Source organism: Symphalangus syndactylus, chromosome 5 (assembly GCF_028878055.3).
Source record: "Symphalangus syndactylus isolate Jambi chromosome 5, NHGRI_mSymSyn1-v2.1_pri, whole genome shotgun sequence".
NCBI lineage: Eukaryota > Metazoa > Chordata > Mammalia > Primates > Hylobatidae > Symphalangus > Symphalangus syndactylus.
This window is the reverse complement of record NC_072427.2, coordinates 120,093,972-120,112,031: the sequence shown is the minus strand read 5'-3', so window position 1 is coordinate 120,112,031 and position 18,060 is coordinate 120,093,972. Positions and strand designations below refer to the sequence as shown.

The 18,060-nt window shown below is 38.0% G+C and overlaps 1 protein-coding gene across 13 annotated transcripts in view; it reads right to left on the bottom strand.

Moving 5' to 3' along the window:
- Nucleotides 1-18,060, bottom strand: part of ATOSA (atos homolog A) — a 110,031-nt gene that overhangs the window by 1,339 nt on the left and 90,632 nt on the right. For 9 of the 13 annotated variants that reach the window (XM_063640673.1, XM_063640677.1, XM_063640671.1 and 6 more), the window contains 3 exons: nucleotides 11,288-11,446; nucleotides 4,497-4,565; nucleotides 2,060-2,259 (listed from right to left, as the gene is read on the bottom strand). In XM_063640673.1, coding sequence (XP_063496743.1) covers nucleotides 2,060-2,259; nucleotides 4,497-4,565; nucleotides 11,288-11,446 — 428 coding nt within the window. Of the gene's footprint in view, nucleotides 1-2,059; nucleotides 2,260-4,401; nucleotides 4,566-11,287; nucleotides 11,447-18,060 lie in introns of those variants that run through there. The other 4 variants (XM_063640676.1, XM_063640675.1, XM_055279191.2 and 1 more) reach the window with 2 other exon arrangements.

Sequence of the window (18,060 nt, the reverse complement as noted above, 5' to 3'; positions counted from 1 at the left end):
GGCATCTTCTAGCTCCACAGACTGACCCATTTCACACAACTTAGCCTCCCATGATTTGGGGTGGATGATAAAAAACTGCTATAATCAACAGTGGCTAGGCTAAGTAAAACCCAGCCACCATCAAAAGTCAAGAGAAAAGTTAGCAATAAAATGAAAATGGCTATCAAAACTGTATATGAAACTGTTTCTATCCACTGCTAATATCTGTAATATAATGCAGGGATTTGGAATCTTCACTCACATTAACTTACCTACCAAACAGACAAACATACCCTGTAGTGCTAATTTCTCTTTGTTTTTCCCTTGGCATAGCATAAATACTCTCTGGGTTTGTGGATTTTTCTCCTGAACTAGCTGAAAGATGTGGTGGTTGCAGCTCTGTATGTTAAAGCAGACTGGCTCACTCTTCCCTCCTCTCTGAAGTTTTTCACCTTCCCAACTGAAGGAGAACATTCTTTGGGAAGTATACAGTTTTCCCCAAAAAGGTTTCTTTAAAGTGTCCTGTCATTATGTGGAGATTATAAAAGCTAAGGTGGCTGATTTTTACTCTGGCCAGCATCGGTTTTGGTTACAAATAGCTATGGTTGTTAAATTTCAAGAGGAATGGGTCAAATGCAAGTTTAAGCAGAAAGGGTTGAATCTTTTTCTAGTTTGGTAGGTATTCTTATAGTCTGCTATTTCATACCATCATACCATGTCATTCATTCATTCATTCATTCATTCATTCATTCATTCATTCATTCATGTGAGAGTCTTGCTCCTTTGCCCAGGGTGGAGTGCAGTGGTATGATCTCAGCTCCCAGGTTCAAGTGATTCTCCTGCCTCAGCTTCCCGAGGAGCTGGGATCACAGGTGTCCACCACCACGCCTGGCTAATTTTTGTATTTTTAGTAGAGATGGGGTGTCACCATGTTGGCCAGGCTGGTCTTGAGCTCCTGACCTCAGGTGATCCACCTGCCTCGGCTTCCCAGAGTGCTGGGATTATAGGTGTGAGCCACCGTGCCCGGCTATACCATGTCTCTTAAAAAAAGTTTTCCAAGTCTGTTTTTCATAGATTTTTCATTCCCACAATCTGTGTAACATTTCCCATGTGGCTTACATCAGGTAGTGTCAGATTTGGTTTAAATACATTTTGCTGGCTGAACATGTCTTTTGCATACAGAACAACAGGCAGAAGACGGAGATGAAAGAACTAATTAAATAGTGCTTTGGGGAGAATAATTAATGGACTTTCATGTATGGGACTTGAGTGTACAGCTCACTGCTTATTCACTCCAGATCACCACTGCAAGGCATATATAAAGAAAGATAGCAGGTGGTCCCCATCAGCAATAACAGATTGAAGAAGTCTTCTGCCTGGACCAGAGATGAAAGGTGACTCCTCCTGATGAACAGAGTGAGACTCCATCTCAAGAAAAAAACAAAAGAAAGAAAAATATAAAATGATTTATATGGCTCATATTACTTTTTTTTTTTTGAGACAGAGTCTCATTCTTGTCACCCAGGCTGGAGTCCAATGGTGTGACCTCAGCTCACTGCAACCTCCACGTCCTGGGTTCAAGCAATTCTCCTGCCTCAGCCTCCTGAGTAGCTGGGACTACAGGCTCCCACCACCATGCCCAGGTAATTTTTGTATTTTTAGTAGAGACAGGGTTTCACTATGTTGGCCAGGCTGGTCTCAAACTCCTGAAGGTGATCCGCCCACCTTGGCCTCCCAAAGTGCTGGAATTACAGGTGTGAGCCACGGCGCCCGGCCCTCGTATTACATTTTTAAATAGTATTTGTTTAGAAAATGTGTTTCACTGCCCCAGATGCATGTGTTTTGGCATAAAATATTTTATATTAAACAGCTGTAAATGAAAACTTCCCTAATTCAACAAGTAATAACCACAGGAAAGTATGCCATGTACTTTCAGCATCTCGGCACATCATCAGGAGTTCCCAAGCTAAGCAAAGCCCCAAGGGACATTGGTCTAGTTAGAGTCACAGTTTAAAAAAAAAAAACTAAAAATTTTAGAGTTGTTCTAAAGTAACATTTTCATATGAATTTGAAGCATTACCTCAGATGTATGAGGTAGCGTAATAACCGTTCTTCTGTGTGTCGGATGTTCTCTCTATTAACGCTTCTCTTCACTTCTTGTTTAACAGGTACAGAAAAAGTTCTTTGTCGTAGGAATGTCTGATGATTGGCTGGCATATCTCGTAAATCATATATCACAACAAACATCTTCACCACAGTCTTATTAGGATTAAATAAGGTCTGAAGAAACAATATAGAAATTATTCTTTAAAAATAGTGATTTGTTGATGTGATTCAGAATGATTGTGTCAATAACCAAACAAGATTTTAAACAACAAAGTAATACCACTGAATATAATTCAGTTTCAGGGACTAAAATTAACACAATTTCAAAAGTTTAAGAAATAATATTATTTTCTAAAAGGTTCAATTTTTTTGTTTTACAATAATATAAGGTCCAATAACAAATCAAAATATTTAGTCACAAATTTCATATATATAAATTTTACTCCTTGTTCAGAGGAGTAACTTTAAGGAATAGTTCCACTGGCTTAAGCAAAATACATCCTTATTGGGTTAAAATATTCCAGTTCAATTATTTCAAACATAATAGCTTTGCTGAAGAGTATCAAGTTCAAACTTCTCAAAATTGAGTTTTAATTTGTCTCACATTTTAATAGCAAATAGAATATTTCAAATAAAAATATAAGCTCAGTCAAATTAGCAGGTTTGATATCTTAGGTACATATGATTATTATAAAATTTAAAATAGGTGCTCAAAGAAGAGACTTTTTCCTATCTGAACATTTCCCCAAGTTTAGAAAACAAAGCTCACTATTATTAATTAGATCTAAAGTAGGCTAATACTTCATTTACTCATACATGGAATCATTTCAAAATCTGTAGCAACACTAGGCTTTAAAAAAATTCTCAGTATCATTATAGACCAAAATATGTATCCATGGTAAAGACTGAATTAAAATTCAACTGTTGCTTGGTTATGAATAATTGAAGGAATATTATTTTTAAAGTACTCATTTTTAAACAAAACCCCAAGCTGCTGATCTGACTTTAACCAAATTACCAACACATCAATAGGTAACTTGGTACCCATGCTTTCAGAAGCTCATCCGTGGCACTGGACATCACTCACTGAATCAAAATGAGAAATATATCAATATCATAATCCAATTTTTGAAATCTAGTGAGTCTTAAGATTAAGGCTAATACATTCAACAACTACACCTCATAAGCCAGGAGTTCAAATCATGTTTATACACAGTTAAACTGTATACGGAATAGAAGACATACCCAAATTTCATACTTATAATTAACCACTAAAGTTGGCAGTCTCCAAACAAGAGGTAAATGTGTTACCTCCGAGTTTATGCTTCATTATTATCACAACTGACAGCTAGCTTTCCACTGACCCACACTTTCTCATGAGCTGCATAGCCAAAGGCAAGAGAACACTGTCACTCCTTTACTTCAAGAAATTGGTTTACTTGTGGTATTCTTGTGGTAATTCCTCCTCAGTTAAACTTATATAAATATGTATTACTATATGTGTGTGTATATATATATATATATACACACACACACGTACATGTTACATAGTTCTGTTTCATTCCTGTGTGATATGAAATAAACAAATGTACAGATTCCTTGCAGTATTGGAACAATGATGATGAGTAAAACTGATCTGACAAAGTACTGAACACACTGAGGTCAAAGGTCATAAAAAGGCTTGTTGGATTAGATCAAATCCTGGGTATGAGGAGCAAGCCTTAGCTACACTCTCTTTCAGTCTGCAAACTTTGTAATAGATTTGAGGGCTTGCAGGATTATGCTGGGTCATATCTAGAGTTAACTCAATTTCAAGCTGGCCTTAATATCAGATTATTATTCTGAGAACCCTAGACTAGGGATGATGAAGGACTGTTCTGAGATAGGAAGACTCTCCTGAGCCAAAAGGAGATCAATGCCTAGACCAAAAGGAATGATGCCTTCTCTGCCCTGACATCTGTCAGACTATATCTCTGCTTTGTGTGGTCATCTCATTAAGTCAATTTTAGAAATTATTAGAAATAAAATAATTTGTTTCCCAAGTTTTCCTGCCAAAGCAATTCTAATATTTGGGGTCTCCTTTTAAATAGGTTCGTCTCAATCTGGTTTATTAAAAAGAAGGCACCAGTAATATTAGGTTCTAAATATATTGAAAAGAGTCCTATTGAAGTTATGCAAACTGTCATATGTTATTTCTCTTAAGCATTCACCTTGATTAGCTTATTAATGCTTTCCTTTTATGGAGGTCCCCAAATGGTCATTCCTGGGGCAGAGCAGGGAAACTCCAAACAAAGCTGCAGCCCCACTGTTACTTACCAAAGTTGTTGCAGCAGCAGTAGCAGGAGAAAGGGCTAAGTTCTATATGTATGTGAGAGAATGATTATTGCAATTGTAGGCTATAAAACACATACCACTTGTATTGTTCCTGAAGGAGGTACTCGATAACCCCTTTTACCAAGGGACTCTAAAGTAATCACACCCTTGAAATAAAAGAAGACAAATTGAGTACAAACTGATGCATATATACATAAAAGACTAAAATAAGAATAACTCATGTAATTTATTAAAATTTCAGAATTCTATTTCTATGGAAAAACATTCATATTGAATTAATAGAGATACATTCTATGTTTCTACCCCTAAGGAAACACTTTACTGTTCTTCCTGGTGATGTCACTATAAAGAATATATAACATCAATGGCCACAGCACTCAAAATTACTATTAAGATATAGGAATAAAAGTAAGAAGTTCCTAACTAAAAAAGAAATAAAGGAAGGTAATAGGACCCTTCCCATGTATCTTGAGGGAGTGGGGAAATGAAGCAGCAAGGAATTTATTGGTCTTTGGGCATGTGAAAAGTCACAAGTGTAGGAAAGTAAGTCTTGGCCAAAAATAAAGTCAATTCTTCAGTCTGAGAGTTAAGTTACATATCTGGATTTCTGAATAAAGACAGAAAAAAATAGAAAAGGAATTTGGAAGTCTGTAGTTCCTGCCTGGTACTACTTTATGAGATACGAGATGTTTAAGACAAAAAGTGGAAAATGAAAGTTAAATCAGTAACTTTCAGGCTGTGGAATGTTCTATAGTAAAGCTATAAAATCTTGCTTTCCTAAAATTAAATATTTCTTCAGAAACAACCTTATATCATGTTGTGTCTTAATCTGGATATTATTAAGGTATTTTGCTTTTGTTTGGTCATTTACTTATTAAGGAATCTAAGAATCCAAATTGATTCTAAATCAGAACACAATGGATTGAGAGCTGATGTGAGTCAAGGTTAAAGCTAAATTAGGGTCATGTCACTAGAGAAGTCTAAAAGAGGATATTAGGAGTCCTCCCGTTAGTTTGGTACTCAAAGAATGATCCTCAGATAAGCATCATCAGCATCACTTGTGAACTCGTTAGGAATGTGAAATGTCTGGCCTCTTCCCAGACCTTACGAAGTCAAATATACATTTTAACAAGATTCTCCAGATGATATCAATTTACATTAAGGTTTGGGAGCCCTGCTCTAGCATAGGAAGTAGTTTTTCTCAGGATGTTCTCATTACTGCAAAAATGCAATCAATGGGGAAAAAGTGTATGTTAAAACAAGGTAAGTTCAAATTGAATGTGTAAAAGTTTCTCAGTAACCAGGATGATCAATAACCAGGATAACCAAATGACTATCGGTGGTAATTGTGATACTTAATGATTATTATTATTATTATTATTATTTGAGATGCTTTCTCACTCTTGTCACCGGGGCTGGAGTGCAGTGGCGCAAACTTAGCTCACTACAACCCTTGCCTCCCGGGTTCAAGCGATTCTTCTGTCTCAGCCTCCCAAGTAGCTGGGACTACAGGCGCTCACCACCACGTCCAGCTAATTTTTGTATTTTTAGTAGAGATGGTTGGGGGGGTGCGGTGGTTCTACCATGTTGTCCAGGCTGGTCTCGAACTCCTGACCTCAGGAGATCCACCCGCCTCTGCCACCCAAAGTGCTGGGATTATAGGCGTGAGCCACCGTGCCCAGCCTGTGATACTTAAAGAGCTTTAAAAAATGAATGCTGATGCATTTATGTTAACTGGGCTAATACTTTTCTTTCAAGTAGTTGAGGAGAACTGTATGTTCTACATTTCATGATTTCATTATTATACATTGTACATGCCAAACTTATGTAAAAAGCAAATATAAAATAGCACTGTCCTATCAGGTGACGTCTCTCTGTTGGGTTCGGAAGTTGGACCAGGGTTAGGAAGTAAAAAGGAGTGAATAAAGGTAAAAGGGAAAGCCACATTCTGACATATGAATTCACTCCAAGTGAACAACACTTGACATCAGGTTATTAAATTAACACATTAAGGTTAACACATACGTGGTTCTTGACAAATCAGATTTGTCACGTGGTTATTTAAAGCATGAAAAAAGCACATCAACAAACTGCAACCCTAACCAAAGCAGCAATGAAACTTTAACAATTTATCTCTAGGCCGGGCGCGGTGGCTCACGCCTGTAATCCCAGCACTTTGGGAGGCCGAGGCGGGCGGATCACGAGGTCAAGAGATCGAGACCACGGTGAAACCCCGTCTCTACTAAAAAAAAATACAAAAAATTAGCCGGGCGTGGTGGCGGGCGCCTGTAGTCCCAGCTACTCGGAGAGGCTGAGGCAGGAGAATGGCGTGAACCTGGGAGGCGGAGCTTGCAGTGAGCCGAGATCGCACCACTGCACTCCAGCCCGGGTGACAGAGCGAGACTCCGTCTCAAAAAAACAAACAAACAAAAAAAAACAATTTATCTCTTACGATCTGCCCTACATGCCTAATGAGATACTCTGTCTACCACTTTTTTTTTAATGAGCAGAGTGTGGCCATTTACTCTACATGAAAAAGGTATGGTATATTATACATGTTTTCTTCCTAGTTTCAGAAAGAAAAAGTAAAATATACCTAAATAATAGCGATCTTTAAAATCATATAACTACATGTAATATATTACCGTTCTTCCTTGCCAGCCATCTGCCTCCCCACCAAATACATACAGTAAAACTGGTAAGGCAACTACTACCAAGTTTATACTTGTTTTCTTTAATGCATTCAATTCCAATAGTTTTTAGAACACAATAACAGTAACTAAATCAATTTATTAAAAAAAAATAGCTTTTTGAAAAAAACCATAAAGTGAAGGCAACAATTTAAAACAATTTGTAAGCAGTGTTAAGACTAGCAGCATTGGCAAGTTAGGAATTTTAGAAAGGGACTGGGAAATTATTTGGAATTTTATTATTATTCATCATTATTGTAATAATTTCATCATTTTAACTGATCAGCATATTAATATTTATACCTAGAAAAAGTTACCATATTTAACACAAAAGAGAAAAACACATTTTCTTCTGCCATTTTTTTTTTTCTTTTTTTTGAGATGGAGCCTTGTTCTGTCATCCAAACTGGAGTGCAGTGGCACGATCTTGGCTCAGTGCAACCTCTGCCTCCTGAGTTTAAGCCATTCTTGTGCCTCAGCCTCCTGAGTAGCTGGGATTACAGGTGCCCACCATCACGCCCAGCTAATTTTTGTGCTTTTAGTAGAGACGGGGTTTTACCATGTTGGCCAAGCTGGTCTTGAACTCCTGACCTCAAGTTATCCGCCTGCCCCAGCCTCCCAAAGTGCTGGGATTACAGGTGTGAGCCACCATGCCCGGCCCTTCTTCTGGGATTTTAAAATGGAATAGTAGGGTTAAAATAAATATGGTCAAAATCTTATACAAAAACTGCTCAAATTATTATGGAATAGGGAATATGTACAAATAAGTGGAAAACTGAAAGAAATATATCTTGATCGGGTTAATTACAAATGAAAGGAAATCATACGTGGCCCTGATAATATTATAATGAAAGTCATATTATAAATTTGCCACTGGCACACCTGCCTATTTCTGCCTGGTTTCACACTGCAACCATTTCTAAACGGCTAAGTGTTGTCATATAACACTTGGAGAACATTTTTACCACTGACTCCCAACCGGAGAATAATATTATATGGCTTTGAGTTAATCTTTAAGGGAATTACTTAATGAGAAGTCCTATACCACCTCTATACCACAAAGACAGGATTTTCTGTGCTAAAATTTTACCCTTGTGAGTCATTTGTATAATCTGTGATAAAAGGTCCCAAAATTATTATTAGAGTAACAAGGTTATTATAAGAGTAACAAATAAGCGTTTTATGTCTTCACTCTGCTGGTCTGTGATATGTATAGTCTTACCAAAACATAATCAATTCTTTGAAAACAGATTCAACTACAAAAATATAGAGAATATTCCCTGAGGAACAAAATTAATTCATAGCAGGAAAGACTGGGACTGGGTCACTTGCAAAAAGAATGCATTCCTAGTAAGTAAACTTTTAATAGAAGAATACAGACTATTTTTTGAAAATGTTCTAATTTTTTCATAGGAAAAATATAAATGGGATAGTTGATTGAAGAATGTCATCAGAGAAAAGAAGGTCAGAGTTTCTCAAAAGGATAGATTAAATTCAGTAACTTGATTTATACCCTTGCCAATACCTATTCAACAATCTGCAATCATCTGTGTGTACATCTCTAGTACTTTCTGGAGTGACAAAATCTTTTATCTACCAATCCTTCATTTTTGAGACATCAACTAAGGTGAAAGATGAATGGTGTTTTGCTTTTTAAAAGCATAGTTCAAATTACCTCTTGCTCATTAATTTCCATCAAAGATATTTATTTGAGCTGATTTTCAGCCAGTTTACCCTTTTATCTTGTTTCCAAGCCATCCTAATGGCCAACAGGGACTCTGTTCACTAATGATAGACCACAGTATTTTATTTTATTTATTTATTTTGAGATGGAGTTTTGCTCTTGTCACCCAGGCTGGAGTGCAATGACGCGATCTCTGATCACTGCAACCTCTGCCTCCCGGGTTCAGGTGATTCTCCTGCCTTAGCCTCCTGAGTAGCTGGGATTACAAGCGTGCGCCACCATGCTCAGCTAATTTTTTGTATTATTAGTAAAGACAAGGTTTCACCATGTTGGCCAGGCTGGTCTTGAACTCTTGGCCTCAGGCGATCTGCCGGCTTCAGGTGATCTGTCCGCCTGAGCCTCCCAAAGTGCTGGGATTCAGACGTCAGCCACTGTGCCTGGCCAGATCACAGTATTTTAGACCTTATCTTTCCATCCTCTATTACTATATGCCAGTAAAAGGTGTGAAACTGATGAGATCCTTGATGTCCTGGTAAGGCAAAACAGGCTGTTGCTATATTCTCATTTTGTAAGCATTCGAGTATGATATGCATTTATTCTGGTATTAAACTTATCTCAGTGGTACTTTCCACTTTATTAACTGTCCAAAATTAGCAGTTATTTTTTCAAAATAATTCTGGAAAAGTGGGTACATCTTTCTATGGTAAATGAACAGGTAGCATTATGTAATAACTGGGCAGGTTTGTGAAGGGGGCCTCTTCTTTCGATAATAACCTATGCTGGGCATCTTCATGCTTATGACCCACAGATGTGAACGTTGTTGGGAAAAGAAAACTTTGAATAAATAAGTAGACACCACTCTGCTTTTTCTATCAAAGTGTGAAACACTAATCAAGCTCTTGACTAAAATCTTCACCCTTAGAATGGAGTAAGCTTTCTTTGAGGAAACTGGGCCAATAATGAGTAGGCCACATATAGGTTCCTAAAAGTAGCTTCCTTTCCTCTCTGTTGTTTCTCAATTATATAGATGTCCCTTTTTACAGCTTTTATTAATAACAAAAGTCATTGTTACTAATGTCCTTGAAAACCTAGAAGGTTGTGAAGAGGGGTGTTAGGAGAGGAAGCAGTTAGGCCAGATAGTAAGTTAGGAAATTCAAGCAGCAAGACTAGGCTATAATGTTCAATGCCTACAGTAATCTGCATTTCTCAAAAGTAACACCTAACATGAAAACCCAGATTTGACTCCATATTTGATACCATCACTGTCAACTTTTTACAGACCTGCATGGCTAGCTACTTATCTCTCTTTGTCTTTTGGAAGAGGGCTGATACTAATCATATACTAGTACTCAGTATTGTTTTTGCAAATGAATGCTTATATTATCCACAAGCCATTGGAATACAAAAATTGGAAAGGTAAATCATAAGATTCATCTTAAGGCTCAACACTGTAACTCAGAGGTGTCCAATCTTTTGGCTTCCCTGGGCCACACTGGCAGAAGAATTGTCTCGGGCCACACATAAAATATACTAACACTAACAATAGCTGATGAGCTAAAAAACAAAAATCACACACAAAAAATCTCGTAATGTTTTAAGAATGTTTACAAATAAGGCTTCCTGGGCTGCATGTGGGCTGTAGGCCAGACAAGCTTGCTCTAACTCCTTTTAGTTATTTCACTCTCCATTAAGACATCAGCAGGAGTCTGAAGTAGCTAGTATCCTAAAGAACTCTAGGATTAGGCCAGTTGTGGTGGCTCATGCCTGTAATCCCAACACTTGGAAGGCCAAAGTGGGAGGTCTGCTTGAGGCCAGGAGTTCAAGACCAGCCTGGGCAATACAGGGAGGCCCTGCCTCTACAAAACATAAAAATTAGCTAGGCATGGTGGCGCATATTTGTAGATCCAGCTATTTAGGAGCTCCAAGGAAGGAGGATGGTTTGAGGCCAGAAGTTTGGGGCAGCAGCGGGCTATGACTGCACCACTGCACTCCAGCCTAGGCAACAGAGTGAAATCCTGTCCAAAAACAACAACAACAACAACAACAACAACAAAAACCCCTAGGATTAGAAAAGAATAGGCCCAAAGACAAACCAAACCAAACCAAACCAAAAAGGGAGTAAAAGGGCCATACAGAAGCCTTATGTCACCAAAGCCTTGTAGGACTAGAGGACACAGTGCACACTAAGCATTTGAGAATGTTTCACCGTGAACTCAGCAAGATGGAATTACAGTGTCACTAATCAATTTTTATCATTTTTTCAAGACAAAGAGAAATAAATACATTTTTAGTACCATCCTTAAATGCAAAAGAGGTTATCTGTTGTTTGAACTAGCTTAGAAAGAAGTTGTGAGGTAATATTTTGGCATATTAGTTTGTATTCAGCTGTCAGGAAATGATTTATACTTTCAAGTACTGCACCAAAGCACTTAAAGAAATTTGTCATTAAGTTGGTTGATTTGGCAGGAAAACATACAATATAAAAAATACTTGCCATATAAGGAGAGGGAGCATTGTCATCTGAAACACTGTAGAATGACACTTCAACTGGAAGAGTCAAATGTGTGGGGCAGAAAGCACCGCTTGCCCCTACCTCGGCAGTAAAACCATCAACAATGCCGAGAGGATCGAAACGATAGTTCAAGACAGATTCCTGGAAGACAAAATAATTTTTAAAACTCAATTTAAAAAGCTAACACATTCATTTTTTTTTTTTCTATTTAAAGAAATATACACTTAGCCTAAAGGCAGACAAGTGATTAAAAGAAATATATTACTATGCTTTCTAGCACTAGAACAGTGGTTGTTACCATTGCCGTGTCCTTATTTCTGCTTTTCATCTGACTTGAAGTCAACTCCATCTCCCATCAGTCTTCTACCATCCTACAACAGTTTGGTCTTCTCTCACTATTTCAACTCACACTGAACTCTCCTGCAACTTCGGCATTAGTTAGGCCTATTGTTTACTATGTTGTTTTTATATCTGTAAATTTAAAAATATGCTCTATCAGAGCAGGTATTTATCCCTCGCAGTGCCTATTCATGGTGCTAGGCACAGAGAAACACTTGAAAGCCTAACAGGTTATATATGGAAGTTCCATCAAAAGACGAAGTCAAGCACTTATAATTCTAACCGAGAAATAACTGCTTCTCTTATAAATACTGTAGTATGTGACACGTTTTTTTTTTTGTTTGTTTTTGTTTTTTTTTTTTTTTTTGAGACAGAGTCTTGCTCTGTCGCCCAGGCTGGAGTGCAGTGGCGCAATCTCGGCTCACTGCAAGCTCCGCCTCCGGGGTTCACGCCATTCTCCTGCCTCAGCCTCTCCGAGTAGCTGGGACTACAGGCGCCCGCCACCACGCCCGGCTAATTTTTTGTATTTTTTAGTAGAGACGGGGTTTCACCGTGGTCTCGATCTCCTGACCTCGTGATCCGCCCGCCTCGGCCTCCCAAAGTGCTGGGATTACAAGCGTGAGCCACCGCGCCCGGCGTGACACGTTTTATTTAGTTCAATTTAAAACATAAAAACGTGCATTTATAAAAAGTTTAAAAGTACAGAAGTAGTACAGAAGCTCCTTATCCATCCCTCCCCCAAGGTCACTCACTGAGATAACTACTTTTAACAATTTAGTGGTTATCTTCCCACTTATGAGAAACATTTAAAACTTTTCACAAGCTTTATTTTATATAAATATATCAACACATATATGCATACATCATGAAATGTTAGTAGCATTCCTTTGGTTAATTCTTTGAAAAGAAATGCTACAAAGCCTCATGATTCTAAAAGTTTGTGTAGTCTAAATGTGAAAGTGACATATCAGCAATTCTAATCTCCTGATCAAAAAGATAAAGCCAAAAGACCTGGGTCACAATCAACCTTCTATATCTCCTTTTTGCCCTCTAATCAATCCAGTCCATATCCTGTTGATTTTACCTCTCAGTCTCAAGGCCTCATTTCCATCCCTACTACCACCACTATCCTAGTGACCTAGGTGATCCTCATAACCTCTCCTCTGAATAAATGCTACATCTTCTAATTAGTCTTTCCATCTGTAGTGTATCCTCTGTACTACTGCCAGAGTTTTTTCTTTTTTTGAAAAAAGCCTTATAGTGTCAGCTACCACTTAAAAACTTTGTTTCCTGCTGTCTATAGGATGAGGTCAACATTCATAGCACAGCACTTAAGCTCCACCATGCCTCTCGTTCCATCTCTCCCAACATGTACAGAGTCCCATGCTCTAGCTCCAGTTGATCCTTTCCAACATCGCCATGCTCTTTTACGTTTGCACATGCAGTTCCCTTTGTCTAGAATCTCTGATTCCTGCACAAATTTACCTGGCAAATTCCTTCTCATCTTTTGTGACCAAGCTCAAATGACAGTTCCTCAGTAAAGCTTTCCTCAATCCTTTCAGCAGAGATAGTAGATATACAAGTACTAGGCAACTTCTATTACAATGCTAATTACTTGAGTTTATAAATTATTTACCCGCTTGGGTAAATTATATGCCCACCTTCTCCAGTAGACAATAAACATCTCTAAGGCAGGAACTTTATCATTTAAACTTTGTATTCCTAGCACATAGTAAGTACTCAACAAATGTTTCTTAAATAAGAAGTCCATTCTGAAGATGCAAAAAATTTTCATAGGGGAGGCACATACAAAAATGTTTATGGATTAAGGCAAATGACCAATATTAGTTGCTGACTTTATCTGAAATAATTTAGATTTTTGTAAATTTAATATACAAGCATATATGCTAGGCCCCACTCAGTGCAGTATAACAAGAAAAAAAAAGGCATGAAAATAAAAAGCCAAAACTATCCCTATTTATAGATGACAAGACTGTCTATATAGAAAAATCCCAAGGATTATTTTTAAAAATCTACTGAAATTAGTAAGTGAGTTGAGCAAGATCACTGGTGATTTTTTATAGATAACACACATACACATACATTCATTTAAAAATACTAGCAATGAACAATTGACAATTAATTTTTAAGTTACAATATCCCAGAAAACATGAAATACTTAGGTATACATCTACAAAAAGATATCAAAAATCTGGGCTAGGCGTGGTGGCTCACATTTGTAATCCCAGCAGTTTGGGAGACTGAGGTGAGCAGATTGCTTGAGGCCAGGAGTTTACGAAAAGCCTGTGCAAACACAGCAGGGCCCTATTTCTACAAAATTTTTTTAAAAAATTAGCTGGGTGTGGTGGTACAAGCGTGGAGTCCTAGCGACTCGGGAGGCTGAGGTGGGATGATTGCTTCAACCCAGGAGATCAAGGCTGCAAATGAGGTATGATCACGCAGCTATACTCCAGCCTGGGTGACAAAGAAAAGTCCCTACCCCTATTAAAAAAAAAAGATGTCCAAGATATGCATGCTAAAAACTATAAAACACTGATGAAAGAAATAAAAGAATATATAAATAAATGGATTTCACGGATTGAAAGACTTTGTATTTTTAAGATGTCAATTTTCCTCCCATTGATCTGTATTAATGTAAGCCAAACAAAATCTCAGCAGGCTATTTTGTGGAAATAGACAAGATGATTCTAAAATTTATATGAAAAAATAAAGGAGCTAGAATAGTTTAAGCAATTCCGAGGAAGAACAATAAAGTTAGGACTCACATTACCTGATTTCAAGACTAGAAAACTGAACATCCATATGCGTAAAAGGGAACCTTGACTGCACACCTCCTATCATGTAAAAATTAACTCAAAATAGATCACAGATCTAAACGTATGAGCTAACACAAACTTTCAGAACAAAACAGAAAAAAAGCTTTGTGACCTCGGGTTGGGCCAGTGGTTCTCGCCCAGGGGACATATGGTAATACATGAAGACATTTTTGGTTGCTAGAACTAGGCAGGGGGGTACTATTGGAATCAAGTGGGTAGAGGCCAGAGACTCTGCTAAACATCCCACAATGCACAAACAGCCCTTCAGAAGAATTATCTAACTCAAATATCAACAGTACTAGTGTAAAGAAGCCTTGGGCTAGGCAATGTTTTTTTAGATTCAACATCAAAAGTAAGATTCATTAAAGAAAATGTTAATGAATTCGACATCAAAAAACTTAAAATATTTTACTCTTGTAAAGACACTGTCACAAAAATGTACAGCCAAACTTCAGACTTGGAAAAAATATTTGGAAAACATATATGCTTATTTGGCAAGTAAGTGCAGGAAAAGAGGATCAACATCAATAGTCATCAGGGAAATACAAATTAAAACCACAATAATTAAGATGAAAATGACTGATCATTGCAAACATTGGCAAGGATGTGGAAGAACTAGAACTCTCATACAATGCTGATGCAAATTAAAATGGTATAATCACTTTGGAAAATAGCTTGGCAGTTTCTTAACAGTTAAACATACATCTATCCTATTTACTCTACTCTACTCTCCTCTCCTCTACTCTCCTCTCTACTCTACTCTACTCTCTACTCTACTCTACTCTCTACTCTACTCTCTACTCACTCTACTCTCTACTCACTCTACTCTACTCTACTCTCTACTCTACTCTCTACTCACTCTACTCTCTACTCACTCTACTCTACTCTACTCTCTACTCTACTCTACTCTCTACTCACTCTACTCTACTCTACTCTCTACTCTACTCTCTACTCACTCTACTCTCTACTCACTCTACTCTACTCTACTCTACTCTCTACTCTACTCTCTACTCACTCTACTCTCTACTCACTCTACTCTACTCTACTCTACTCTACTCTACTCTACTCTACTCTACTCACTCTACTCTACTCTCTACTCACTCTACTCTACTCTACTCTACTCTACTCTACTCTACTCCGGGTAGTTACTCAAGTGAAATGAAAATTTATGTCCACATAAAAATTCATACACAAATGTTTATAGCAGCTTTATTTTTAATAACCCCAAACTGGTGACAACCCAAATGTCAAAATCAGGTGAATGAATAAACAAACTGTGGTCTATCCATACAACAGCAATAAAAATGAATGAACTCTTGATACACAGGACAACATGGATTATCTTAAAAACAATGACACTGAGTTAAATAAATCCCCAAGCCACCCCCTAAGAGTAAATACTGTGTGACTACATTTATATAAAATTATAGAATATACAAGCTATTTTATAGTGACAGAAAGCATTAAGATTCCCTCATATAGGAAAAATAACTCATTTCCAATGGTTGTATTATGCTGGACTGAACTGACTGAAGAAAATCACAGGACAGATGAATTGAATGGATGATGACAAGGTTTTGCAGTAGAAAACTCTAAATCAGGGGTGTCCAATCTTTTGGCTTCCCTGGGCCACAATGGAAGAATTGTCTTGGGGCATATGTAAAATATGAATTGTCTTGGGGCATATGTAAAATATGAATTGTCTTGGGCCACATGCAAAATATACTAATATTGGCTAGGCGTGGTGGCTTATGCCTGTAATCCCAGCACTTTGGGAGGCCGAGGCAGGTGGCTCACCTGAGGTCAAGAGTTTGAGACCAGCCTGACCAGCATGGTGAAACTCGTCTCTACTGAAAATACAAAAATTAGCTGGGCATGGTGGCGCACTCCTGTAATCCCAGTTACTTGGGAGGCTGAGGCAGGAGAACTGCTTGAACCCGGGAGGCGGAGGTTGCAGTGAGCCAAGGTTGCACCATTGCACTCAGACCTGGGGAACAGAGTGAGACTCTGTCTCAAAAAAAAAAAAAAAAAAAAAAAAAATATATATATATATATATATATGTAGATATATATAGATACATACATATACACACCCATTAACAATAGCTGATGAGCTTAAAAAAAAAAAAAATCACACAAAAAAATCTAACAACATTTTAAGAAAGTTTACGAATTTGTGTTGGGCTGCATTCAAAGCTGTCCTGGGCCACAGGCTGGACAAGCTTGCTCTAAATGGTGGCAAGAAAGGGTGACTATTAGCTATTAGACTATTTGGGTGTTATTCTGTGTCTATGTGTTTCCAGACTCCACCTAATGCCCCACAAATAATGTCTAAGGATCATGATTTCCCCCAACAACATTACAGGGATAAGACTTTGCCCTGTTTTCATTAAACAAGTCTAATGTGTCATTTTAGTGATTCAAGTCTAACCCCATCTTTTATTGCACAGAATGTCAAATTCACTAAGCAGAGGAAATATCTTCTGTAATTTACTTAAGAAAACATCAGGCCGGGCGAGGTGGCTCACGCTTCTAATCCCAGCACTTTGGGAGGCCGAGGCGGGCGGATCACGAGGTCAGGAGATCGAGACCACGGTGAAACCCCGTCTCTACTGAAAAAAAAAATACAAAAAATTAGCCGGGCATGGTGGCAGGTGCCTATAGTCCCAGCTACTCGGAGAGGCTGAGGCAGGAGAATGGTGTGAACCCGGGAGGCGGAGCTTGCAGTGAGCTGAGATCGCGCCACTGCATTTCAGCCTGGGTGACAGAGCGAGACTCCGTCTCAAAAAAAAAAAAAAAAAAAAGAAAACATCAAATTCATTATAAATAAGACCTATGGGTTGGATAGTCTCAGAACATCTCTATTTCTTCCTTAAGTCACTTGAAAAATGTATGTATATCTGCACAAACAGAATCCTCTGAAAAAAACTGTGTACTGATCTTTAACTATCTTCTCTGACATGGTTTGCATATTGTCCCCTTCAAATCTCATGTTGAAATGTAATCCCCAATGTTGAAGGTGGGGCCTGGTAGGAGGTATTTCGGTCATGGAGGTGGATCTTTCACAAATGGCTTGGTTCTGTCCTTGCAATAGTAGGTTCTTATGAGATCTCGTTGTTTAAAAGCATATGGCACCTCCCTCCTTGCTCTCTTGCTCCTGCTCTCACCATATGATGTGCCTGTTCCCACTTTGCCTATCACCATAAGTAAAAGCTCCCCGAAGCCTCATCAGCACCATGCTTCATGTAAAGCCTGCAGAACTGTGAGCCAATTAAACCTCTTTTCTTTATAAATTATCCAGCCTCTGGCCTTTCTTTATAGCAATGCAACAACAGTCTAATACATTCCCTTTTCCAAAGTTTGCACGTATCAGACTGCTCTCTTTTTCACTTACACATTTTTTGTAGTACAAGCCTCAAAAGGAGCAAGAAAAATAATTTCTTGTAGTACAAAGGTTGCTGAGCCACCCATCCCTCACAATGGCCTCTGCAATTTTAATTTGATGACAAAGAGGAATAGAGATCTTGACATCTCTGAACTGATACTTTGGAAGTGACATGGAAAAGACTTACCATGAAA